Source organism: Mauremys reevesii, linkage group 2 (genome assembly GCF_016161935.1).
Source record: "Mauremys reevesii isolate NIE-2019 linkage group 2, ASM1616193v1, whole genome shotgun sequence".
NCBI lineage: Eukaryota > Metazoa > Chordata > Testudines > Geoemydidae > Mauremys > Mauremys reevesii.
In genome coordinates, this window is record NC_052624.1 from 240,692,787 (window position 1) to 240,719,796 (window position 27,010).

The following is a 27,010-nucleotide window of genomic DNA, read 5'->3' on the forward strand; positions in this document are numbered from 1 at the left end:
GGGGCCAAGTAGAACTACTTCTTTGATTAGTGTCCCCATGGGTGCTCTGTTTTAGGAGCACATGCACATCTTTGATCACAGGTTTTTGGTAGCAGTACCTGCACATGTGACCTACACATCGTCATGCCCTGTATAGAAGCTTTATAGGGCTACGTGATCAAATTGCTCTCAGTTCCTTCTCAACCGCCTTTGGCCAGAGATGGCGTCTACTGCCTGCCTGTTTACTGTGTACCTGTTTTCCCCCTTGTATTAGTGTTTTAGCTTTGTAGTTAGTTCCAAGTAGTAGTAGGTTTAGTACCTTATAATTGGAACATTTGTTCCCCTTTCCTTTTCTAATAACAACAAAACCCAAAACATATATATACACACGCGCGCACACACTCTTTTGGTTTTCTTTTTCCACTGATGAGGGCTTGAAAATCTTTTTCTTGTCAGGGATGATGGGCTTACCAGGATTTAACAGGTACTTCTCTTGTTGAGAAGCAGTCCTTTTTAGTGACTAGCACTCCCACTGAACTTGTTGCATGGAAGACACTCACGTTCCCAGCAAATATAAAATCCACTCTTCTTTTAAGGGATGAGCCCGTAAAAACAAGGCTATTGAGAACAGGCTATTAATGATGGAGCAAGCTTTAAAACAGTTGTCGATCCTGGGTATAGCAACACTCCCCTATCCTCTGTATGGGGACCCTTCACATCTGTCAGTGCCCTTTCGTCCTTGAGATCACGGTCACTGATAGCTTCCAAGGGGAAGACAGTACCAAAACTCCGATTCCCAAAACTCTCTTCTTGACTGACATACCAACAACTGCACTGCTAATAACGAGAGCTTCCCATTCCAGGAATAAGGAAGAGGATAAGAATTGCAAAACAGAGTTCTTTTTTGAATGATTGCACATGTCTATTTTTACTGTAGATCTCGTGCACAGTTGTTGGAGATTTTTTTCTTGGCAGTACTTTTCAGGGCAGCGTGAGCATCCTCTTCTGCCTCGTGCCACTTCATGCAGGCATAAAGGGGGTTGCTCTGCTCCTGACCCCACTCAGTTCTTTCCTAGTTCCAGTGATGGTTGTTGTTGGAGCTGGGATCTTTGTTTCTTCATATCTTCCATTCCTTAATGTAACTTGTACCTGTAGCATTAGTTTTTAGTCTCTTATAGTATATCTCAAGAGTTAGTTATAGGATTAAGTTAAGTATAGTACCTTTTTAGTGTAGGGTTACTGGTGTCCCTGTTGGGTACCGGGCTCGTTACCGGACTGATACCCTGTTCTCCTGTCTTCAAGGCCTGTTATTCATGTAACAAGTCTATGCCAGTGAGTGACCCACACCACAGCTCCTTAAGTGTCTGGGAGAGGTGCATGTTAGTGACAGATGTCACATTTGTAGAGGGTTCAACCCTGCTTGAAAAATGACAGGGCTGCCAGACTCAAGTACTTACTCAAGGTGTCTGTGGTTCTTCTGCCATTGGAACCCTCCTGCTCTGAATGGGTACCAAGCACTTCCGAGTCTGTTAGTAGTGCTCTTCCTTTTCTGACAGCATCCTCAGGCTGAACTGCGTCGTTGGTGCCAAAGAGACTGCATAAGTCTCCTAAAGACTTGGTACCAGGATTCTCTAAAAAGAAGGCACTGAGTGTTCACAAGGACTCAGTGGGGCACTCAAAAACATCAAACCCTTTGGAGCAGTCTGTGAACCAGGAGGGACTGCTGATTCAGGGACCAATCCCTGAAGAATTGGCACACCTTTCACTACTGCAGGCTCGAGCTCTTTCCGGTGTCATTAACACCTGTGACTTTCAAGGCAGCCAGAGAGTTGCTTAACTTGTTACCAGCTTCTCCTGTGATTCAAGAGCCTTGTACGATAGCAGTATTAGAACCAGGTACTCCTCTGGGCCTGGCTCCATCCCCAGACCACCACTTGGTACCAGCCACTTCTACTCTTGCAGCATCTTTTTGTAGGATTGCACCTAGAGGTAAGCCAGCAATGATTTTACTGATGCCCTCTTCACCAGGGCTGGAACCTCTGTCCCTGCTACTGACAGATTCAGCTTCCCCCGTGGTTGGAGGAAACAGACTCCTCACTGGACTCAGAAGTTGGATCCTTTGTGTCCTGACCTGAGCATGCCCACCAACAGGGGTTGGCACCACCATATTGCACAATGGATACTTGACAAAATTTCTGTACTTGGTGACGGACATGAGGGAAGGAGGGTGTTGTCATTCAGTCATTTGATTTTTTTTTGAAAAATTACCACGGCCCTCAAAAATTTTACCACGGACACTTGTGTCCTTGTATGGACACGTTGCTGACCCCTGCCCACCAGCCCCAGTGGGGTACCTGCCAGCAGTGGTACCATCCACAGTCTCAGCGTCCTAAGAGCCAGGGGCCTACACAGAGCTGGGTCCAACCTCCATACCAGTGATCCTCCTTTACCCTGTAGGGTTTCCCTCCACGTTCCCAAACCTCTCTGCTCCTTTCTTGCACTTCTACATCCGCCAGACACTTGGAGCATCTGTAGGAAGGTCACCATCTTCCTTCCTCTGGTACCAGGCTCGGTACTGTGCAGGGGGAGCTGCATGCTTAGGATTCCTCTGTAGAGGCATTGAAGGAGGGAACTTCTCAACAATATTTGTCCTCTTCTTTGTTGCCTGATGAGGCAGTAGTGACTGAATCTACTTCTCCCCTTCATAATGATTTTAGAGCTCATGAAGACTTGTTGAGGAGGGTGGTTGTAGCTCTAGATATCCAGTCAGAAGAGGTACAGGAAAGGACATGTAGGCTTGTGGGCATTTTAGCCTCTGCAGGACCCTCTAGGGTAGCTCTCCCTATTAATGGATCCTGTCAAGATTTTATGGGAGACCTCCTCTTCTCTGCCTCCCACTGCCAAGATAGTGAAGAAGAGATGCCATCAATCAATGAGGCAGAGAACTCCAACTCAGATACACCCCATATGACAGAGTGGAAATGATTAGATATTGTCGGTCGCAAGGCCCATTCATCAGCCACTCTGCAATTGCAGATTGCCATTTACGCCTCGCTGTTGGCGAAATACAACCACACTAATTATTCCAAATTGACAGACTTTATTGACTACATACCAGAGGACATAGGAACCAATTTAAAGCCATCATCTCAGAGGGCCGTCTCCAAGCCAGAACTGTGTTACAGGTGTCTTTAGATGCAGCAGACATGGCAGCACACTCCACAGCCATAGTTATGCGTAGTGCTTCGTGGCTTCACCTGTCCGGCTTCCCAAGGGAGGCGCAATCCACTATGGGAGGACCCTCCCCTTTGATGGCCACAAGCTGTTTGCAGCAAAGACTGATGAGTCCCTTCAGCACACTGAAGAACTCTCAGTGACCCTTCGCTCCTTTGGGATATACACTCCTGCATCAAGAAAAAACAGGGTACATACTATCCCACTCAGCGTACAAGATCTGCCCCATACGTCCAACAACAGAGGCAGTATGACACACACAAGCAGACGGAGACTTCCAAGGTCTTCACCTCCTCCGGCTCAATCATCAGCGTCTCGACAGCCATCTGCAAAACAAGAATTTTGAGGGTTTGGTCGAGGGCCGAAGAGACCTCCCCCATTACTCAGTGCTGACACCATCATTGACCATCCCCCTTTTGGACACCGTTTGATCCCTTTCTATTCAGCATGGAAATCCATCACCACAGACAAATGGGTTCTAGAAATAATCCACACAGGCTATTTGATACAATTCACCTCCATCCACCCTCCCTCTCCATCACACTTCAGGGACTCCTCTTATGAACAACTTCTACAGCAAGAAGTAAGCCACTTTCTATGTCTGGGCGCTAAGAAACTGGTACCATCCTAACACGGAGGGAAGGGTTTTTATTCCCACTACTTCTTAACCCAGAAAAAGACTGGAGGATGGAGAACTATTCTAGACCTCAGAAAACTCAACAAATTTATAAGGGTCCAACAGTTCAGGATGGTCACATTAGCAACAATAATACCAACACAGGAACAGGGGAACTGATTCTTGGCCCTCTAAGATGCCTATTTTCACCGTACATCCCACTCACAGGAGGGTCCTCAGATTTACTCCAGGGGCAGAACATATCAATACAGAGTTCTACCTTTTGGACTTTGACAAAACCACAGGTGTTTCTAAAATTGTCGATGTACTGGCGGCACACATCCACAAGCAGGGATTGATAATTACCTATTTGGACAATTTCCTACTAAAAGCATCCACCTGGGCAGATGCCCTAGACATTACTCACAGGAAAATCACCCTCTTTTCACAACTGGGATTACAACTAAACATACAAAAATCAGCACTGATACCGGTGCAGAAACTGGACTTCATTGGGGCCCATCTCGATGCTCTAGAGACCAAAACATCACTGCTGCCGAACAGAGTTGTAACTATAGTCAATCTGATCGCCACAGTACTGAACAGCACACACATATTGGCACGGGGCCTGCCTCCAACTATTAGGCCATATGGCAGCAACCACATTCGTGGTACGACATGCATGACTTCACATGCTCTGCATCCTGGGTTGGCTAAGAGCCATCTATATTTCACACAGACACAGCCTGAACAAGCGCCTCAACCATGCTGCTCAAAGTTAGACACTCTACACTGGTGGACCCAACCCCACAACGTGTGTGTGGGAGTCCCTTTCACACAGACTCAGCCTTCAATGATTTGCACAACATCCTTGATAGGTTGTGGAGGAGAGAGGGGCTTACCTACAGCACCACACAGTGCAGGGCTGATGGTCTCCTTCTGAGACACGGTTACACATAAATCTTCTGGAACTGCCTGCGGTTCACGATGTGAGCTTGCACATCCTGCCCTTGATTAGGAATGAGACCATAAGGTTAATGACGAACAACATTACCTGCATGTTTATATAAACTGGCAGGGAGGGGCAAGATCACACTCTCTATGTGCCGAAGCCATGAAACTAAGGAACTGGTATATCTGGCACAATGTCAGCATATCAGCCTCATATCTCTCAGGATGTCCGAACACTACAGCGGATATGCTGAGCAGAGAATTCTTTCAGGACCACAAGTGGGACCTAAACAACAAAGGCCTACAGAACATATTCAGACACTGGGGTCACCCATCCATAGGCCTCTTCAGGAAATCCCAGAATTACAAATGCCCATAGTTCTGCTTGAGAGCAATCCAATCACTGGGCAATGCCTTCTTCCTCAAATGGGATGCATCTCTCCTATAAGCGTTTCCTCTGATCCCCCTACTGTTGAGAGTTAAATACAAAATAAGAACCCACATGGCCCAGACAAACTTGGTACTCGTACCTGTTGCGGATAACGGTATGTACACTACCCACTCTTCCACTTGTGCCAATCCTTTTCTCACAGGATGCTGGACAGGTCTACCACCTGAACCTGGAGAGACTTCATCTGAGAGGATGGCTGCTACATGGTTCCATCATGATGAACTGACCTGAAGGACATAGTGAAGGTGAAGGACATATTACTAAAGAGCAGAAGGACAACCACACATAGAATCATAGAAGATTAGGGTTGGAAGAGACCTCAGGAGGTCATCTAGTCCAACCCTCTTCTGAAAGCAGGACTGATCCCACTAAATCATCCCAGCCAGGGTTTTATCAAGCCAAGCCTTAAAAATCTCTAAGAATGTAGATTTCACCACCTCCCTAGGTAACCCATTCCAGTGCTTTACCACACTCCGAGTGAAATCGTTTTTCTTAATATCTAACGTAGACCTCCCCCCACTGCAACTTGAGACCATTGCTCCTTGTTCGGTCATCTGCCACTACTGAGAACAGCCGAGCTCCATCCTGTTTGGAACCCCTGTTCAGGTAGGTAGTTGAAGGCTGCTATCAAATCCCCCCTCACTCTTCTGCAGACTAAATAAGCCCAGTTCCCTCAGCCTCTCTTCATAGGTCTTGTGCCCCAGGCCCCTAATCAGTTTCATTGCCCTCCACTGGAGACTCTCCCAATTTGTTCATATCCTTTCTGTAGTGGGGGGCCCAAAACTGGACGCAGTACTCCAGATGTGGCCTCACCAGTGCTGAATAGAGGGGAATAATCACTTCCCTTCATCTGCTGGCAGTGCTTCTACTAATGCAGCCCAATATGCTGTTAGCCTTCTTGGCAACAAGGGCACACTGTTGACTAATATCCAGCTTCTTGTCCACTGTAATCCCCAGGTCCTTTTCTGCAGAACTACCGCTTAGCCAGTCGGTCCCCAATCTGTAGCAGTGCATGGGATTCTACAGTCCTAAATTCAGGACTCTGCACTTGTCCTTGTTGAACCTCATCAGATTTCTTTTGGCCCAATCCTCCAATTTGTCTAGGTCACTCTGGACCCTATCCCTACCCTTTAGCATATCTACCTCTCCTCCCAAGTTAGTGTCATCCGCGATATACATATATATCTGCATAAATGGAAGAGATTCAGACATATGGTGTCAAAATAAACTAGCCAGGGCTGTTACCGCTCCCTTACCCATGATATTAGAATACGTATTGGAGCTAAAGAAATCTGGATTATCCCTTAGTTCAATCAGAGTACATCTCACAGTGCTTACCGCTTTCCACCGCAAGGTGGACGGGATGTTTATATTTGCCCACCTGATCACCAAATATTTCCTTAAGGGTATTAGAAATGTCTACGCTAAAATATGTGTACCTACCCCACTTTGGGACTTGAACTTGGTACTACGCTGCCTCACTGGGCCATCATTTGAATTCTTCGAAAAATAATCTCTGACACATCTGTCGATGAAGGTGATGTTCTTAGTAGCTATCAATTTGCCGAATGGGAGAGCTAGAGGCCCTCATGGCACACCCACCATGTCCGCGCACACATTCACAAAACATTATGCAATCAACCAGGGCTCAAGATTGGCTGCACTGTTAGGACTTATTGTGTTATCACTTACTCATGCAACTACGAAGCCCCTTACATCCACCGAGGGGCACCACTCAACAGTCACCTGAAGTGGGGCACCCACAGAAACGGTCCTTGAAGAAGGAGGAGGTTACTCACCCTGTGCAGTAACTGAGATGAAATTCTTTGAGATGAATGTCACTGTGGGTGCTCCACTACCCACCCTTCTCCCCCCTACTTCAGAGATCAATGTCCAGACTCTGTGGTAGAGAAGGAACTGAAGAGCAAGGGTCTGGTCACACGGTGTGTGTTAGGCGCCAACAACAATGTGAGACAGGGAGAGGGCATGCACAACTTACATGAGCGCTGCTGCAGAAATTCTCAGATCAAAGGCACAGAGGCACACATCACCAGAAGTGGAGCACCCAGAGGGACACCCATCTCGAAGAGCCTCAGTTACTGCACAGGGTGACTAACCTTCTCTTCAAGACCTCCTGTTTGAAGGCCCCTTGCTGTTTTCTAGTAAAACTGATAAGAGGCTTCATAACCTTAAGTTAAGGATTCACAGATACCATCACCACCAAGTGACTGAAGCACTGATCAAAAGGGAGAGCCTGGCTGAAGGGTAACCAGCCAGTCTGTGGTGAGAAGCATCTAAGTTTGTAAAGGCACTAAAAGTGTTAAGATCAGCTTAGAATGCGTTTTGCTTTTATTTCATTTGACCAAATCTGACTTCTTGTGCTTTGACTTAAAATCACTTAAAATCTATCTTTTATAGTTTATAAATTTGTTTGTTTATTCTACCTAAAGCAATGCATTTGGTTTGAAGAGTGTCAGAGACTCACCTTGGGATAACAAGCCTGCTACATATGAATTTCTTTGTTAAATTGACGAACTCATAAGCTTGCAGCATCCAGCAGGCATTACTGGACACCGCAAGACGGAGGTTCCTGGGGTTGTGTCTGGGACTGCAGATATTGGCTAATATCATTCCGTTGCACAATACAAGCAGCTTACATGCTAGAGGCTGTGCATGAACAGCCCACGAGTGGGGGTTCTCACAGCAGAGCAGGGTAAGGCTGGCTCCCAGAGTCGAGGATTGGAGTGACCTAGCACATCACTGGTCCAGATAACACCAGGGGAATGTCACACCCCCGCAGTACTGACATCAGGCATGGATTTTACTGCAGATTAGACCCCCTATGCAATTTTGGGATCTTAACCTGGTTCTTAACCATCTCACAGAACAACTGTCTAAGCCATTAGCTATGTGTTCACTGCTACTTCTGTCTAGGAAGATGTCCTTCTTGGTGGCCATCACTTCTGCTTAAAGGGCTCTAATGGAAGATCCTCCCTTTAATTTGTTCTCCAAGGAGAAAGTGTCTTTACGACTTCATCCTAAGTTCTTACCTGGCGTGTCCTCTGAATTTTACATCGGCCAAACTATTCACCTTTTGTTTATTTTTTCCTAAGCCACATCAGTTTTCACAAAAGTCTTCTTTTCATCATATACTAGATGTTAAGCGGACCATAACCTTTTATGTGGACAGGACAAGACCATTTAGGAAAACCCCTAGACTTTGTTTCTACTGTAGATAAGTGCTCCTTTAAACCTGTCTCCCCTCAGACTTTTTAAGTGGATCGCTGAATATATTATTGCCTACTATGGTTTCAACGAGGTTACATATCTAATAAGAATGACTGGATACTCTACTGCTATGTCTGTATCTGTATTCAAAGACGTACCAGTTACTGAAATTTGCAGGGCAGCAACATGGTCCTTGGTGCACACATTTTCTGACCACGATGCCCTAATTCATGCTGCAAGATCAGATGCAGTAGTAGGCAGTGCAGTTCTTTCTTCAGTGATAGACTCTGTTCCAAAACTCCCACCTCCTTAAAGGGTTACTGCTAAGGAGTCACCTAAATTGGAACACCCACAGGGATGCTACTCGAAGACAGAGCGGTGACTCAACTTGTGTAGTAACTGGAGTTCTTTGAGATGCGTATCCCTGTGGGTACTCTGCAACCCATCCTCCTCTCCTGCTTCAGAGCTGCCTCTGTGGGTTTTGCAGTAGAGAAGGAACTGAGGGCAGTTCACCCGTGTAGCCCTATATAGGCTTGGTACAGGGCACAAGGATGTGTAGGGCGCATGTGTGGGCAGAATGGGCACTGCTACTAAAAATCTCCAATCAGAGGCCCGGGGCACATGTCCCTGCTGTGGAACATCCACAAGAGACACATTTTAAAGAACTCCCAGTTACTGCACAAGATGAGTAACCTCTCCTTTCCCTGCAATTCCTTGTCCTGACAGCTGGGTGCTACTATGATGCCAGGACCCTTAAATGAGGACAGAAAGTGTTTTTCTTGTGCGCTCAGTGCTCCACTTGCTGGTATTCAGGCAGAATGGAGGAGGAGGAAGAAACAGCGCTACTTAAATGCATAGAGGTTAGGAGCAGAGAAATTAGGGAGACAGACTGGGAGTTGATAGGAGCAAGGCAGAAAGAAACAGAAGGGGGCAGGTTGGTGGCGGTAGCAAAATGCTAGGGGTTGGGAAGGGCAGTCTGGGTAGGGGTAGGGGCAAAAAGGTCTGTACCCCAAAATGCCCTTCTAAAGCATGGAATACAACTGAGGTTTTTTGAGTCTCAATAGCTGTGAAACTCACGGGCAAAGTGTGTCTCTCATTCCTCTTCAGTGGCTGATCCATGTATTCAGCATAGGGTGTGAATGGTGTGCAGTAAATAAGGCATGGGGCCACACATTGAATTATGAGGAAAAATGAAATATTGAATACTTGCTCGTTTGATGAACACCGTCTATCCTGTGCACTGATTAAGGCACTGGTCCTGTGGGGAAAAAATATAATATGTAGTCATATAATTAAAGATTGTATCATAATGCAGACTCAGAAATGAGCTGAATTAAGGCTGCACAGGAACTTTAATTCTGACATTTCCTAACTTTTGAGAACTTGTCTTGCTAGTGTTAATTTTTTATGGCCTTTTTTTGTTTGTAGTACATATACAATGCCGTGTATCATGTTCTTTCTAATACAGCTGTGTGAACAATATTTTTGCTTATCCATTTGTAGGAAGCTGTGATAAAAATCTGTATTTGTTATGGATTATCTCTCTGTTGTTTTGCTTTATTTTGTTTAGAGAATGGTTTTTCTTACTTTCCCATGAAGTTCTAAACCCTATGTACTGTCTATTTGAGTATGCTGGCAAGAGCAACTACTGTCTGCAGATAAATCCAGCATCAACAATTAATCCAGATCATCTTTCATATTTCTGTTTCATTGGGCGCTTTATTGCTATGGTAAGTTGAATTCTAAAAGTATTTTTTTTTTGTTGTTTTGGTTAATTTTAAATTTGTTACAGAAACAATAAAATATATGTATCTGCTTACATTTCTTCCCCAAGATTATTTCAGCTCTAGATAAATAGGAGACTTAACTATGTACAGCTGTTGATCCAGTATCATTCATTAACTATAGGAGTCTCTTACATTCATAAAATTCCTGAGGATGATCATAAAGATTGTGAGCAGAAGAGAAGTGTCAAAACGTTAATCTAAGTTTGATGCATACACTTGATACAGAATGTTGAGGTATATGAAAAAAAATCATATCATTTGGCTGTCTAAATAAGTATCTTCTTGAAAATCTGTCCAAAAATCTTCATAGGAAGACTCTCCAAACTATGTAGGCTACAGCAAAAGTATATATTAATTTAATTTTTACAAAAGACTAGTCAAAAGCTACTCAAGTATTGTTTACTATACAGTGTAAATCACCTCGAGCTTGATTCTCAGTGAACCTGGACGGAGCTTAGGTGTAATGGAGGACGATAGGGAGCTGATCACACCGTCCTTTGATTCTCAGTCACCCACACCCTCCTTAAATTAAGAGAGTAATTTTAACATGTGCCGCTGGCATAATGTCCCTTATGCACCTAGTGTCTGAAAATTTGGCTGTAATGGAGGCCCACTCTCCCTCTATTGGGACAGGAAGGCTCTATAATACTAGATGCAATGCCTTACAGATCCTTGAGCTGAACCAAGAGTCCCGAGTCATACATTTCTCTGCTATTAGCAAATTGGGAAACCCTCTGGCAAACGGTGTGTATCGGTCCATGTAGTAGTAAGCAGCTGTTTATTCCTTTAGCTCAAGCAGTAGAGGTCTGCTGTTGATCTACAGGTCTGAACCCAACTGATGAACTGACATGGGGGTTAAATGATTCCACATGATAGAATTTCTGTTGTGTTTTTTTTAGTTTAGGGGTTTTTTTAAATTCCATCCAAAAGCAGTAGTAAAATGTTATGGCTGCAGAGTCAAGCACTCAAAAAAATTAGAAAATGTCAAAATTAAGATTGGCTGTGCAACCTTAGTTTTCGTGGTTTCATAGATTCCAAGACAAGATGGGACCATTGTGATCATGTGGTCTGACCTTCTGTGTAGCACAGCCATAGAACTTCCCCCAAAAGAATATTTAAAGCATATCTTTTAAAAAAATCAAATATTGATTTAAAAATTGCCTGGGTTGGAGAATCCATCACGACCTGTGATAAATTATGCCAGTGGTTAATTACCCTCACTTTTTAAAAAATGTATGCCATATTGCCAGTCTGAATTTGTCTAGCTTCAACTTCCAGCCATTGAATTGTGTTATACCTTCCTCTGCTAGACAGAAGAGCCCATAATTAAATATTTATTCCCCACGTAGGTACTTACAGGCTGTAATCAAGTCCACACTTAATAATCTTGTTGTTAAACTAAATAATTGAGCTCCTTGTATTTATCACTATAGTGGAGGCTTTCTAATCCTTTAATCACTCTCATGGCTCTTCTCTGAACCCTCGCAAGTTTATCAACATCCTTCTTGAATTGTGGACATCAGAACTGGACACAGTATTCCAGCAGTGCCAATATAGAGCTAAAATAATTTCTCTACTACTACTTGTGATTCCACTGTTTATTCATCCAAGGATCACATTAACCCTTTTAGTCACGGGACCTCATGTTCAGCTGATTATCCACCACAGCCCACAAATCTTTTTCAGTTTCCCAGAATAGAGTCCCTCATCCTGTAAGTATTGTCTATATTCTTTGTTCCTGTATGTATACATTTACATTTAGTAGTATTAAAATGCATATTATTTGCTTGATTCCAGCTTACAAAGTGATCCAGAGCACTCTGTATTAGTGGCCTGTCCTCATTCTTTCCCACTCCCCCAATTTTTGTGTCATCCGCAAATTTTATCAGTAGTAATTTTGTTTTCTTCCAGGTCATTGATAAATATGTTAACTAGCGTAAGACTAAGAACAGTTGGATCCCACTAGAAACACACCGGTTCAATGATTGCTCATTTACAATTACATTTTGAGATCACTTAGCCAGCTTTTAATCCATTAAATGTGTGCCATATTAATTTTCTATCATTCTAGTTTTTTAATCAAATAGTTGTATGGTACCAAGTCAAATGCTTTACAGGAATCTAAGTATATTGCATCAACTCTATTATCTTTTATCAGCTAAACTCGTAATCTTATTTTAAAAAAATCAAGTTAATTTGACACAATCTTTTCCATAAACCTAGGTTGATGGCATTAATTATATATATCCTTGAATTCTATATTAATCAAGTCAGGTATCAGCTGCTTCATTATCTTACCCAGATTTGTTGTCAGACTGAGAGGGATACAATTATCCAGGTAATCCCATTTACTCTTTTTAAATACTTGCACAACTTTAGCTTTCTTCCAGTCTTCTGGAATGTACCCTGTGTTCGAAGACGTATTGAAAGCCAGCATTTATGGTCCAGCAAGCTCTGCAGCTGGCCCCTTTAAAACTCTTTGATGCAAATTATCCACACCTGCTGATTTAAAAATGTCTAATTCAGTACCCTTATGTATTGTAATTACATGATCACATGCTACTTTTTTTCTACATGATCCTTGCCTCATTCAGGGCAGAGGGTGGGACAGTGCTGTGGGGCTGAATCAGGGTCGTATAGTAAATGAGGCTGTAGGACCCTGATTCATTTGCTGTAGAAGTTTGAAGATATATAGTGAATGAGACAGGGGATTTCAGGAAAAGAAAAGATGCTTGTGATGCTTCTTGGGGCTTTTAGGGCTGTGAATTACCTTGTTGCCACCTACCTCCAGCGTGAGGGAGTCCTGCTTGTACCAGTTGGTTGTTAGCTCCCTAACGCAACCAGCCTGTCAGCTACTCAAGCACTGTTCTTTGGGCTATACCAGTTCTTCCTTGTTTAAGCCCAGAGTCCCTTCATAGTGTCATCCTGTGGTATCCAGCTGATTACTGGATACCCAAAGAAATCCCAGATCCCTTGTTCCCAGAAAGAACTGTATCCCAGTTTATCAGATTTGCGTTAGCCCACTGCTCCTGTATTACACACAGCACTTGAGTTCAGTGATAGCAAACAAAATAAAATTGATTTAGGAAAGAATAGATTCAAATGGAAACAAGTGCGAGTGATGTAAACAGATGATTACATATAAAACAAAATCATAAAATGCGAACAAGGGCCTATGCTTATTAATAGTTACCTTTCCTATCTCTAAAAGTAGATTCTCACTGCAAAGTGCTTGATAGCCCGAAGAAGCTAGGACCCAGTCTTTCATGAAGCAATGCCAATCATCAAGGTACCTCCTCAGTGATTGGATCCAGAGTGTCTTTCGCTCCACCATGTAGTATACTAAATCAGTCTTTTTTCTTTAATTCATAGACAGAGTGATCCCCTTACTATTGTATTTTTCCTTTTTCTTTTTATGTGCTTTCAATGTTATATTTTGTCTTGGGTGGTTTTCCATTGCCTTTTTGAGTTGATGTAAAGGTAGACAATCGAGACAGTATGTTACATAATTGATTAGGCAGAGAGGCGTGACAACTCTCTTCTATGTAAGTGGGCCATCACAAGACACATTACTCCCTGGTGACTCACTTTCACTCCAAGATCATATGGGCATAATTTTCAGTATAGTTCTGTTATTCCTTAAATATTACCTGTACACACACCTCCCAGTGATTAAGTTACAAGCTTTCATATGGTACCCTTTATGAATAAATACACAAAAGCAGTGTATTAGGTGTAGTGAGTTTGTCATGTCTGAGACAGGCTTGTAAATAACAATGAATCCTTTGCCAGTTGGTACCAATGGACCTCTGTCACAGTGGTCTCCTGGTGAAGGCAGTTAAATGCCATTCTGAAGAAACAGATTCTACTCCTGACTGTGTCATGAAGTTCCTTTGTAATGGATGGCATGTTGCTTAAAACCAGAGTTTTCACTGGTGGTCACTAATAGTATGTTTTTCATGTTTTGGGGTTCCAGTGCAAGACATCTGGGTCCAGATTTAGAGAAATGTTGAGCACTCACAACAGCAACTAAAGTCAAGTAGAGCTCTGCTTTGAATATTTAAAACATACTCTTAAAAAAAATCAGGCTCTAGGTGTCTGAAGTTAAGCACCCAAAATTAGTGGACATGTTTGATAGTTTGTGCTTTAATCTATCTGTCCCTCCATTCTCTAGGCAGAAAATGGGGAAATTATCTAATTACACAAGGATTTTGTGTAGTTAAGTTCATTAGTGCTTTGAAGCACTCTGATACTTTGGGTGAAAGCACTATAAAAATATAGTGGAGGAAATAAACAATTCTGTATTCCATACATGGTTTGAATGGTGTTAGGTAAATAAGGCTTAGGGCCATGCAGCGCATGTGTAGGGTAAAAAGAATGATTCCATAAATGAGGCAGGGATGCTGTGGAAAAAAGTAATACGTGTTTTTAAAAACTGTGCCATAATACATATGGCTGAATTAAGTTTGCACAGGTAGTCTTAACTCTGTCATTTCCTAAATTTTGAGGGCTTGACTTTGCAATCTTAATGTTCTTTCAACATAAGTTTTTATTTATTTATTGCGGGCAGAGGTGGGTTGGTTGTGTAATTTCATAGGTTTAAAAAAAAAATTCCATCTGGCATCAAACTGACACCTACATGAATCATAAGCAGATCTGGAATCTTTAGGTTCCCCATAAAGACCTCTGCTACTTGAGCTAATGGTATAACTGATAGCAATAGTAGGTTATCCTCTAAGTGGAAAAGCACTAGAGAGAGAGAGATGTGTGCCAGTGGAATTCACAAGTATATGCTACCAGCAGAGGAATGGTGAGACTCAAAAAACTTGGCTTCCATTCTAGGCTGTAAAGGGGAGTATGTCCTAGTAGTCACAGACCTATGTGTACACTCCCCCTATGCTCTAACCCTTCTGCCCCATCTCCTTCAAGTCCCTGTCCCAGTCCTGTCTTTTCCCTACCGTTGTCTCCTGGTCCCAGTCCCATTTTCATTTTCCACACCATCTCAGTTGCCACTCTTCAGGATTGGGCTCCCTGTCAGTCTCAATCTCCCTCCTCTACATGCCACTATCTGTTCTGAAGTGCATCAGATGTCACCAACTATAGCATACAATGTTCTGATTAGGGTAATGAAAGTAATCCTTGTAATTCCTCATAACAACTCTGATTCAGAGTGTATTATCTTGTGTGCAAGAATCAAACTAAGTTCATACCAAAGATAAAGGTTTGGAATCACTGATGACCACAAAGTGGACACTCTTGGTTACCACTGCTACTTGAGAAATCTGAACAATGCATACCTACACAAGGCCAAGTAAGCAACCTGTGAGGTGCTTGCTTGGCAAAGTTAACACAACAGTGATGATGAAATGCTAAGGGAAATTAGAGAGGCTATCAAAATTAAGAACCCAATAATAGTGGGGGATTTCAGTTATCCCCATATTGACTGGGAACACTTCACTTCAGGACGAAATGCAGAGATAAAATTTATCAATACTTTAAATGACTGCTTCATGGAGCAGCTGGTATGGGAACCCACAAGGGGAGAGGCAACTCTAGATTTAATCCTGAGTGGAGCGCAGGAGCTGGTCCAGGAGGTAACTATAGCAGGACCGCTTGGAAATAGTGACCATAATAAAATAGCATTCAACATCCCTGTGGTGGGAAGAACACCTCAACTGCCCAGCACTGTGGCATTTAATTTCAAAAGGGGGAACTATACAAAAATGAGGGGGTTAGTTAGACAAAAGTTAAAAGGTACAGTGACTAAAGTGAAATCCCTGCAAGTTGCATGGGCCCTTTTTAAAGACACCATAATAGAGGCCCAACTTCAATGTATACCCCAAATTAAGAAAAACAGTAAAAGAACTAAAAAAGAGCCACCGTGGCTTAACAACCATGTAAAATAAGCAGTGAGAGATAAAAGACTTCCTTTAAAAGTGGAAGTCAAATCCTAGTGAGGCAAATAGAAAGGAGCACAAACACTGCCAACTTAAGTGCAAGAGTGTAATAAGAAAAGCCAAAGAGGAGTTTGAAGAACGGCTAGCCAAAAACTCCAAAGGTAATAACAAAATGTTTTTTAAGTACATCAGAAGCAGGAAGCCTGCTAAACAACCAGTGGGGCCCCTTGATGATCAAACTACAAAAGGAGCGCTTAAAGATGATAAAGTCATTGCGGAGAAACTAAATGGATTCTTTGCTTCAGTCTTCACGGCTGAGGATGTTAGGGAGATTCCCAAACCTGAGCTGGCTTTTGTAGGTGACAAATCTGAGGAACTGTCACAGATTGAAGTGTCACTAGAGGAGGTTTTGGAATTAATTGATAAACTCAACATTAACAAGTCACCAGGACCAGATGGCATTCACCCAAGAGTTCTGAAAGAACTCAAATGTGAAGTTGCAGAACTATTAACTAAGGTTTGTAACCTGTCCTTTAAATCGGCTTCGGTACCCAATGACTGGAAGTTAGCTAATGTAACGCCAATATTTAAAAAGGGCTCTAGGGGTGATCCCGGCAATTACAGACCGGTAAGTCTAATGTCTATACTGGGCAAATTAGTTGAAACAATAGTAAAGAATAAAATTGTCAGACACATAGAAAAACATAAACTCTTGAGCAATAGTCAACATGGTTTCTGTAAAGGGAAATCGTGTCTTACTAATCTATTAGAGTTCTTTGAAGGGGTCAGCAAACATGTGGACAAGGGGGATCCGGTGAACATAGTGTACTTAGATTTGCAGAAAGCCTTTGACAAGGTCCCTCACCAAAGGCTCTTACGTAAATTAAGCTGTCATGGGATAAAAGGGAAGGTCCTATCATGGATTGAGAACTGGTTAAAGGACAGGGAACAAAGGGTAGGAATTAATGGTAAATTCTCAGAATGGAGTGGGGTAACTAGTGGTGTTCCCCAAGGGTCAGTCCTAGGACCAATCCTATTCAATTTATTCATAAATGATCTGGAGAAAGGGGTAAACAGTGAGGTGGCAAAGTTTGCAGATGATACTAAACTACTCAAGATAGTTAAGACCAAAGCACATTGTGAAGAACTTCAAAAAGATCTCACAAAACTAAGTGATTTGGCAACAAAATGGCAAATGAAATTTAATGTGGATAAATGTAAAGTAATGCACATTGGAAAAAATAACCCCAACTATACATACAACATGATGGGGGCTAATTTAGCTACAACAAGTCAGGAAAAAGATCTTGGCGTCATCGTGGATAGTTCTCTAAAGATGTCCACGCAGTGTGCAGAGGCGGTCAAAAAAGCAAACAGGATGTTAGGAATCATTAAAAAGGGGATAGAGAATAAGACTGAGAATATATTATTGCCCTTATATAAATCCATGATACGCCCACATCTCGAATACTGTGTACAGATGTGGTCTCCTCACCTCAAAAAAGATATTCTAGCACTAGAAAAGGTTCAGAAAAGGGCAACTAAAATGATTAGGGGTTTAGAGAGGGTCCCATACGAGGAAAGATTAAAGAGGCTAGGACTCTTCAGCTTGGAAAAGAGAAGACCAAGGGGGGACATGATAGAGGTATATAAAATCATGAGTGATGTTGAGAAAGTGGATAAGGAAAAGTTATTTACTTATTCCCATAATACAAGAACTAGGGGTCACCAAATGAAATTAATAGGCAGCAGGTTTAAAACAAATAAAAGGAAGTTCTTCTTCACGCAGCGCACAGTCAACTTGTGGAACTCCTTACCTGAGGAGGTTGTGAAGGCTAGGACTAGAACAATGTTTAAAAGGGGACTGGATAAATTCATGGTGGCTAAGTCCATAAATGGCTATTAGCCAGGATGGGTAAAGAATGGTGTCCCTAGCCTCTGTTCGTCAGAGGATGGAGATGGATGGCAGGAGAGAGATCACTTGATCATTGCCTGTTAGGTTCACTCCTTCTGGGGCACCTGGCATTGGCCACTGTCGGTAGACAGATACTGGGCTAGATGGATCTTTGGTCTGACCCGGTACGGCCTTTCTTATGTTCTAACTGAAAACAGTGTCTTATAGTGGGAAATGTGATGCAACCTTAATAATAGGTAGCGCTACCAGTCCCACGCGTAATATATAGATACTAATCCAAGATGATAGTCTACTTAATTGTTAAGGTTTTTTTCCTCTAAAATTAAACATTTCTGGCTTGGTAGGTTGTGGTGCAAAAGTACTTTGTTAGAAGTGATTTGAATGAGGTAACGGTAGAGCATACCATTTTTGAAGGTCACTCCAAATGTAAGAGTCACTCTGAAAGAAATGCAGACATTTGTGAGAAGAGATATTAGGGATAATAAGGTGGGGATCATTGGCTAACTGTAAGAGCGGAAAATAAAAAGAAACAAAGGTCAAAGGTAAGAGCTTTGTTTCTTTTTATTTTCCGCTCTTACAGTTAGCCAATGATCCCCACCTTATTATCCCTAATATCGCTTCTCACAAAGAACTAAAAAAGAGCCACCGTGGCTTAACAACCATGTAATTTGTAATCAAATTAGATTTTGTAATCAAAATCTATTTGAAGTGAGTAGTGAAATGTTCATCAAAACTTAACTTCTCAGGCATGTAATAATAGGATGAATACTTTTTAAAAGTCTGCATACTTTGAAATGTAGCTTTTAGCCTTCTGGCAGATCCAGAGAGCTTCTTAACTTTTGGTATACATATTTTTATCAGTAATGAAATCCCAACTGCTTTTTTTTTTGTTAGCGTTCTCTCAGTGCCAAGTAAATATAAGCAACACAGTTTAAAATGAATCATTTTAGTGAGTAAAATGTAGTGAATCAGAACTGAGCAAAACTAAGGGTTTCACAGAAGAGAGAGTGTGTTCTTTTATGTTTGTAAAGTGCTTAGCACTGGTTACTGCTATGTAAAGAACAAATAGAATTAATAACCAGAGCAGATCCTGTGTGCGTACAGATGCATATGCATGCACACACACTCAGAAAATAGGGATGACAGTAAAAGATTTCATTCAAAGAGTCCATTTCCAAAGTCTGTTTAATTGACCCAGGAGGAATCTCTTTCAGGAGCATTTCAGTGATTGAGTTTTAAAAATCTTGTTTACATGCTGTGATATATATAATTTCTAGATAGAGCAGGAGTACCTTAGGAGCATCAAGTGACAGTTGGTTTTAAGCACCCATGCCAATGTAGCTTATGAAGAAATGTTAGATGTTTTCTGTCAGGTTTACTGTTACATAAGAAAATAATATACCTACAAATTTACAACTTATGTAATTATAAAGACTCATTGCCAAACCAAATATCTATCAAAATGTTATTAGTTTCTTTATACTCACCATTTTATGGATCTTTTTTGAAAAATCTAAGTGCTACTCTTGGTGGGCAATTTTTTTCATCTGCTATTTACGTAACTTCTTTTCCTAAAGATTACTTGAGTCATGCAAAAATGAGTTGAAGCAATTATCATTTAAACTTTTTTCTTCCTCCCCTCTACAGGCATTGTTTCATGGCAAATTTATTGACACGGGTTTTTCTCTGCCATTCTACAAGCGCATGCTAAGTAAGAAACTTACTATTAAAGATTTGGAATCTATTGATACTGAATTTTATAATTCCCTAATTTGGATAAGGTTTGTAGATTTTTTTTTTCAGATGTTATAGTTAAAAAAAAAAAAAGTTAAATTTTTATATTTGTTTGATTTTTCTTTTGCTTGTTTTTTTCCACAGGGACAACAACATTGAAGAGTGTAATTTAGAAATGTACTTCTGTGTTGACATGGAACTTTTGGGAAAAGTTACTTCTCATGAACTGAAATCAGGAGGGTCAAATATCTTGGTAACTGAGGACAACAAAGAAGAATACATTGGGTAGGCAATTACAGTAACTCCTCACTTAAAGTCATCCTGGTTAATGTTGTTTTGTTGTTACATTGCTGATCAATTAGGGAACGTGCTCATTTGAAGTTGTGCAATGCTCCCTTATAAAGTTGTTTGGCAGCCGCCTGCTTTGTCCACTGCTTGCAGAAAGAGCAGCCCGTTGCAGCTAGCTGGTGGGGGCTTAGAACCCGGGTGGACCGGCAGCCCCCCCCCATCAGCTTCCCACTCCCCTAAGTTCCCTGTGTGGTAGCCTCCCAGCAGGTTATCAGTTGCCAGCAGTTCTGCTGTCCCTCCCCCCGTCTGCCTTCCAGCTGCTCCCGGGAGCCTCCTGCTTTCTGTGCTGAGGAGGCAGGGGGGGAAGACGGAGACTAATGTCAGGGTGTTCCCCTGCTCCTTCCCCCCACTTACCCCATCTCCATAGAGCAAGGGGGACACATGACAAGACTCAGGACAGAAGAAGCTTGCTGGTAGCAGCTGCTGTCTCAACTTGCTGATCTACTTAAAAAGGCAATGTACTTAGAGTGGGGTTAGCATACTTAAAGGGTCAATGCGCATCTCTCTCTCACACACACAGGGTGTGTGTCTATGTCTCTGTCTCCCATGCTGTCTCCCCTCCCTCCATTTGTGCTGCCTTGTAGAGTATGAGGCCACATTAACAACAATGTGCTAACCCTTGAGGGCTCAGCCGAGTGCTAGTTCATCATTTACCAGTAAGGCATTCCCTGGAAAATATCCTATCCTCTGACTTCACCACATCAACCAAGCTTCACAGTCATCATTGCTGTGTACAGTATTAAATTGTTTGTTTAAAACTTATAATATAGTCTTTTGTCTGGTGAAAAAAATTTCCCTGGAACCTAACCTCGCCCTCACCCCCCATTTACATTAATTCTTATGGGGAAATTGGATTTGTTTAACATCATTTCACTTAAAGTCACATTTTTTCAGGAACATAACTACAACGTTAAGCGAGGAGTTACTGCATAGGAGTTTAAAAGAATGCCAAATATTTTTTAATTTTCTTCTGTTGCTTTAGTCAGGCTTTATTTGGCAAATTAATGATTGTTTTTCACTACATATTTAAGAAGCAGAAGCCAACCTGTTTGCTTTCTCCCCCTTCTCCTTTATACAGTCTTGGAGAGCTTTACTGAGTGGAGAGTTCACACATGATAACTTTGTATATCTTACCAAATAGCGCATTTTTTTTGTTTTGTTTTTTAATTTCCTAGTCACTCATGACCTGAGTAGAGTATAGAGTGCCTGGGTATATAATATGAACTGTATGCAAGTTACATTAAAATAGACATATTTTGACAGTGAGTTCACAGCTGTTCTCTGACAGTAAAGAAATGTAAACACTTGAGCACTCCTGGATTCAAATCCAGGTTTAATAAAGCAATGTGCTCCAGTGGTTATAGGTAAAGCTATAGTTTAGTCATGGGTATTTTAGTAAAAGTCATGGACGGGTCATGGGTCCGTGATTTTTTGTTGATTGCCCGTGACCTGTCCATGACTTATACTATAAATACCCTGACTAAATCTTGGAGGGGTGGGGCAACCTGGGGGGGCCAGCGGGACCAGCTTCCAGGAGCAGCAGCTGGTGTGGCTGGCCCTGGGGCCGCCCCAATGGCTTGCTGCAGAGCCACTCCAGCAGCGGCCAGTGTGGCTGTCCCTGGGACCACCTGAGCAGTTGGCCTTGGAGCCAGCTGCTTGGGTGGCCCTGGGGTCAGCCACATTGGCCTCTGCAGAAGTCACGGAGGTCACAAAGTCACAGAATCCGTGACGTCCACAATCTCTGTGACAAACACAGAGCCCTAGTTATAGGCCCTTCTGCCCCTGTAACCCTTTCCTGTCTCTGTCCCTCTGTTCTTAGCTGCCCACCCAAGCTTCTGCCCTTCTCTCCCTCTGATCCTATCCAAGCCCTCTTCCCCCTGCTTCTATTAAATTTCCCCTACTTTAACTAACATCCCTCTCCTCCTCTTCACCTATTTGCCCCATCTGCTCTCCCCCCCGACACGTGTTCTTCTTCCTCTGACGCTGTGCCACCCATGTCCTGCAGCTCCTTCTCTTCTTGTCCATCCATCTGTACAACCCCCTACTCCTCAAATTGTGCATTCCAGTGTAGCTGTTGCTTCATTTTCCCACTCATTACCTGGATGCCAATACAGGGAGTACTAAGAGCACAGCACTGGCTCAGTTCCTGTACTCAGCTCAACAGCAACCCCCAGCAGCTGGGAGGAGCAGTGGCAGGGAAAATCCTGCTCAGTTCTGCAGTCCTGGGCTGGAGCACACTGTGCTGCTTTGTGGGAATGACACATGCGTAGTCCAGTCAGCATATTGGAGCTTAGAAGTTCTGGAGCGCACACAGCAGATACACTTCAGAGATTTTTTTTCTATCAAACTAACAAGTCTCGGAGCATGTGTGAAATGAGATTTTTAGAGGTTCTTAACTTGGCTTAATTTAGAAAACTTTCATGGAGATGATAAGTCACCTCTGACAGCAGAGTGATTCTCCTCCCCTCCCCCCCCCCCCCCCGCTAGATATAAAATCCCTGCTCCAAAGCTTGAAGTTTCTCAATTAAATGGTTGTATGTTTTTTAATTAACATTGGCTAGACAATGGATTTTCCCCTAATCATTGCATTTGGAAAAGATAGACTATTTCAGCTTCTCCTCCCCCCTCTCTCCCCCCCTCCCCCCACAAAAATAAAACAGCATGAGGCAGACATCCTGAATGGAATATGTCTGCAGTTTGACTAAGTTAAAAGCAACTGAAAACAGGGTCTTATAATGGGAAGTGTTGGGCAGCCTGAGCTTCTGGGGAATTATCAGATCTGCCTTAAATGTTTAATTTTTTGGGGGGGGGGGAGTATATTTTCATAATTAATGGAGACCGTCTGCACACCACGATTATAGTAATTTTGAGGTAGCTCAAATGTTGTTTCTAAACAGATGGATAGTGTCCTTTTCTATTAAGAGTTTTCATCCTGAAGAGTGGCAGCACAGCACTTGAAACATTGATCGTTCAGATTGCAGACTAGCAGTAATATAGATTATAACTTTGGATAGGGAAAGGAACTCAGGATCAAGATACTGCTCTGAAGTTAGTGTTTATAACATTGTGGACCTGATTCTGCTCTGTTATACTGGTTTAAATCAGTAGTAACTCCATTGTAGTTTGTGGAGTTACACCAGTGTCAGAGAGAGTAGAATCAGACCCTAATATGTATAAAAGGGGTAACCTTCCCAGCACATTAATTATTTTCTCTAAAATTTCTTTTCCCACCCCCCAGCCTAATGGCAGAATGGCGTTTTTCTCGGGGAGTAAGAGAACAAACCAAAGCTTTCCTTGATGGTTTCAATGAAGTTGTTCCCCTTCAGTGGCTACAGTATTTTGATGAAAAAGAGTTGGAGGTGAGGATTTATATTATTTCATGTCTTTATTTTTTATTGTTAATATTTTGATATTTCTAAGGAAGAATTGACTATATGATATATGGATTGATTAATGAAAAGGTCATTATGAATCAGATATCCATAACGTACTGTTAAAATATAGATATATTTTCTATCAAATGGGGTCAGGACCTCCAGCTACTGCCACTAGATAGTGGTCTGATGAGGGAGGTGTCATAGCAAATTGCCAAAACTCGGTGGTTGCTAGATCCAGGGGCAGTGAATTAAGAGGATGTAATGAAAAGCTCTGCTCCTTATTGGTAAGTCCCATGTTCAGCTATTCTTTTTTTTTACCTTCTTCCCAGTCTTCACACACTAAGCTCTCTCCAATGAAGCAATATTTGAAGATGAGACGGAGCTGGCTACCTGGACCCTGCCAGTCACAGAATTCAGCTAATTCTTCACTATATTTAAGTGGCATTTTCTTGGAGCAGACTGTGATGTCAGGGTAGAGAGTAGGAGCTAAAACACCACCCTTAATTCAACTTGGCGAGCAATCCTCAGCTGCTGCCTCCTCGCCCCCGGACTTCTTTACCAGGTGCCACTTCAACCCAGCACCTCCATCACCTCTAGTACCCAGCACCTCCCATCTAGCACAGAGCACCCACCCACCACCAGAAACTACTGCCATCAGGCATCAACCAGCCATGGTTACTTGCCTTGATTCCAGTCAAACAGTCCTCTGCAGACACAAAGGAATTGGGGTTGTGGTATAAAAAGATTGTGGGAATGGATAATAAGAACCTACCTTGAGAACTGTTCAGGAGAGGGACTGTTCCTTCATTGTGTATTTGTACAGCACATAGTATAGTGGGCCCCTGATTCTTGAATAGTGTTCCCAAAAGCTATTGCAGTACAAATAACAAATGGACATGACATTACTAGTCAGTAGGCTAATGGTTTTAGACAGGGAGGAAGGAGTGACATGTTCTTCTTTGAGTAGATGCAGCCGTGTATTTCATTTATGCGTGTGTACACCCAATGCACCGGGGCTGGAGAATTTTGCCGAGCCTTACCCCTACAAGGTGGTGCTTGCATCTTGTGCTCATAGCCCCACCACGGGCTACATGAGGGAGCGCCATCTCCACCCTCCTTAGTTCTTCTTCGAGTGATCACTCATGTATATTCCACAGTAGGTGTGCGTGCTTGCCACATGCACCGGTGCAGGAAGTGACCCCTGGAGTGACGCCACCATGGCGTGGTATAAGGGGTGCTGTGCGCGCCCCCCATCCCCAGTTCCTTCTTGCCGTCAGTGACGGTGCTTCGGAACTGCTGTGCTCCAGCTTGTTGCTGTAGCCTTTCCCATTTGGACTGTTGTTTAGTTCTGTAGATAGTTAGTACCTGTAGTATTAAAAGTAAAACATATATAAATCTATAATAATAGTAAAGTAGAAGAGCCTCTAATAACTGCTCCCGTGTTGGGGCATGCCCCATGCCCTGGGCTTTAAGTCATGCGGCACATGTAAACGACCTATGCCCATAAATGACCCGCACACTAGTTGCTTATGCAGTCTTGGAGAAACATACGTCAGCGACTGCTGCAAAATTTGCAGATAGTTTAAGCCCCATACTAAGAAGGAGCGGGATGTATGGCTCTAAGCCATATTGATGGAGTTGGCCCTGACCCCTACACTGCTGCGCCGTTCTGAATCAGCACCGAGCACCGTAGCATCGGTACGCAGTGACCCAGTGGTGCCTTCCACCAGCCGGCACCACTCCCCATCCATGGGACACTAAGAAGACGAAGAAGTGATCATCTACGTCAAGACACCGGGACAAGGCTGGGGGCGAGCTTAGACCTGTGCTGGGCAGCTCTCAATCCCCATCTGCCTCGCGGCCTCCGACTCAGATAGAGCGGAGTCGCCCAGCCCACTCTGAGCCGACCTCCCCGGACGCCAGTGGCAACATACAGGTGGCCTCCATGCCAGAGGCCCTGCAGGTGGCTCGAGATGTAATGTCTCTTCCAGTACCGGCTGCAGCGATCCCAGCGGCACCCCAGTCTAGAGGCAAACCAGCGCTCAGACCACTGCAGTCGCCACCTAGGCAGTACCGCTCACGGTCGCAGGAAGGATCCCAACTCTGCTGTTCGCTGAGTGACCACCCTGCTCACAGCCCGCACCGGTCTCCGCCGACCCTCATCTAATTGGCTGCGTGTCAAACAGGTACTCGAAGCACTGCTCCGCATCTAGGGAGCACAGGCCTCAAGGTCAGAGCATGCCCCACTGGGACTGGGACCGATGGCACTGGAGGTCGCCAACTCCGAGAAGCCGCCGTAGCCCCTTGCAGTACCGATGTCAACGCCGCTCGCACTCTGTGTCTCGGTCGAGGTCCCCAAAAGAGCACCGCTCCCACAGCCCCAGGCATAGATCGCCGGCAACCGGCCGCCGCAGATATGCGCAACAGTACTCCTGCTCCTCTACACTGGACTCAGTCTTGAGCCCAACCCCGCTCACGGCACCGCTCCTCATCCCCGGATAGCGATCGTTTGTGCACCTGCCCAGCTTTCCCTTGGAGTTGGCAGTCAGCGGCCCAGACGAGCCCGCTCTGGTGCCGCAGCAAATGCAATGGCACCAGACTCCCTGCCCAGCACCCTGGTACCAGTGGACCCCAGGGCCCCCGACGCAAACCCCACATGTAGCTGGGGCCTCAGACAGACTGTCAGCTTCCCTCTCTCAACCCCCCAGGTCAACAGAGCGCTCCTCCCTGGCCCCGCATTCAGAAGGGGACCAGGTGCTGGGGACTGCGGCACCAGTGGAAACACAAAGCACCGCACCTCCATTCTCATCCTCCCCAGATGAGGCCATCACGGCAGCGCCGCCTCCTCTGGTTCCCCAGAAGGACACAAAAGCCCACCAGGAGCTCCTGAAAAGGGTGGCCTCAAACCTCAGTTTACAGGCTGAAGAGGTGGAGGAGCCATTGGACTCCCTCTTTGATGTCCTCTGAGTCACAGCGCCGGCTAGGGTGGCCCTCCCTCTCCATGAAGGGGTGGCGAAAATCTCCACTGTCCTGTGGCAGACCCAGTCTTCCTTAACCCCCATCTCTAAGAGGGCAGAGCGGAAATATTTCATGCCCGTTGGTAGGCATGAATATATCTCTATATTCACCCTGCCCCCAACTCCCTGGTGGTTGAGGCAGTCACCCACAAGGAGCGCCAAGGCCAGCCTGCTTCCACCTCTAAGAATAAGGACTCGAGGAGGCTGGACTCATTTGGTAGAAAGCTTTATTGTTCTTCAGGCTTTCAGCTGAGGGTGGCAACCCACCAAGCCCTGCTGGGCAGATATGGGGCTCAATGCCAAAGTTTATGAACTCTCTCCAGGAAGTGATAGGAAGGAGTATAAGGCCCTGGTGGAGGAGGGCACCGCTTCTGCCAGAGCAGCCCTTCAGGCAGCCTCAGACGCAGCAGAGATGGCAGCAAGAACCCTGGCCTCTGCGGTGTCCATGCAGAGAGCGTTGTGGCTCCTCTTGTCCA

General features: G+C 43.8%; 1 protein-coding gene across 5 annotated transcripts in view; it reads left to right on the forward strand.

Annotated features, from left to right (window-relative positions):
- WWP1 (WW domain containing E3 ubiquitin protein ligase 1) overlaps positions 1-27,010 on the forward strand; it is a 156,940-nt gene that overhangs the window by 98,330 nt on the left and 31,600 nt on the right. For all 5 annotated transcript variants that reach the window (XM_039521644.1, XM_039521645.1, XM_039521642.1 and 2 more), the window contains 4 exons: positions 10,030-10,189; positions 19,706-19,839; positions 19,937-20,077; positions 23,379-23,499. In XM_039521644.1, coding sequence (XP_039377578.1) covers positions 10,030-10,189; positions 19,706-19,839; positions 19,937-20,077; positions 23,379-23,499 — 556 coding nt within the window. The remainder of the gene's footprint in view (positions 1-10,029; positions 10,190-19,705; positions 19,840-19,936; positions 20,078-23,378; positions 23,500-27,010) is intronic.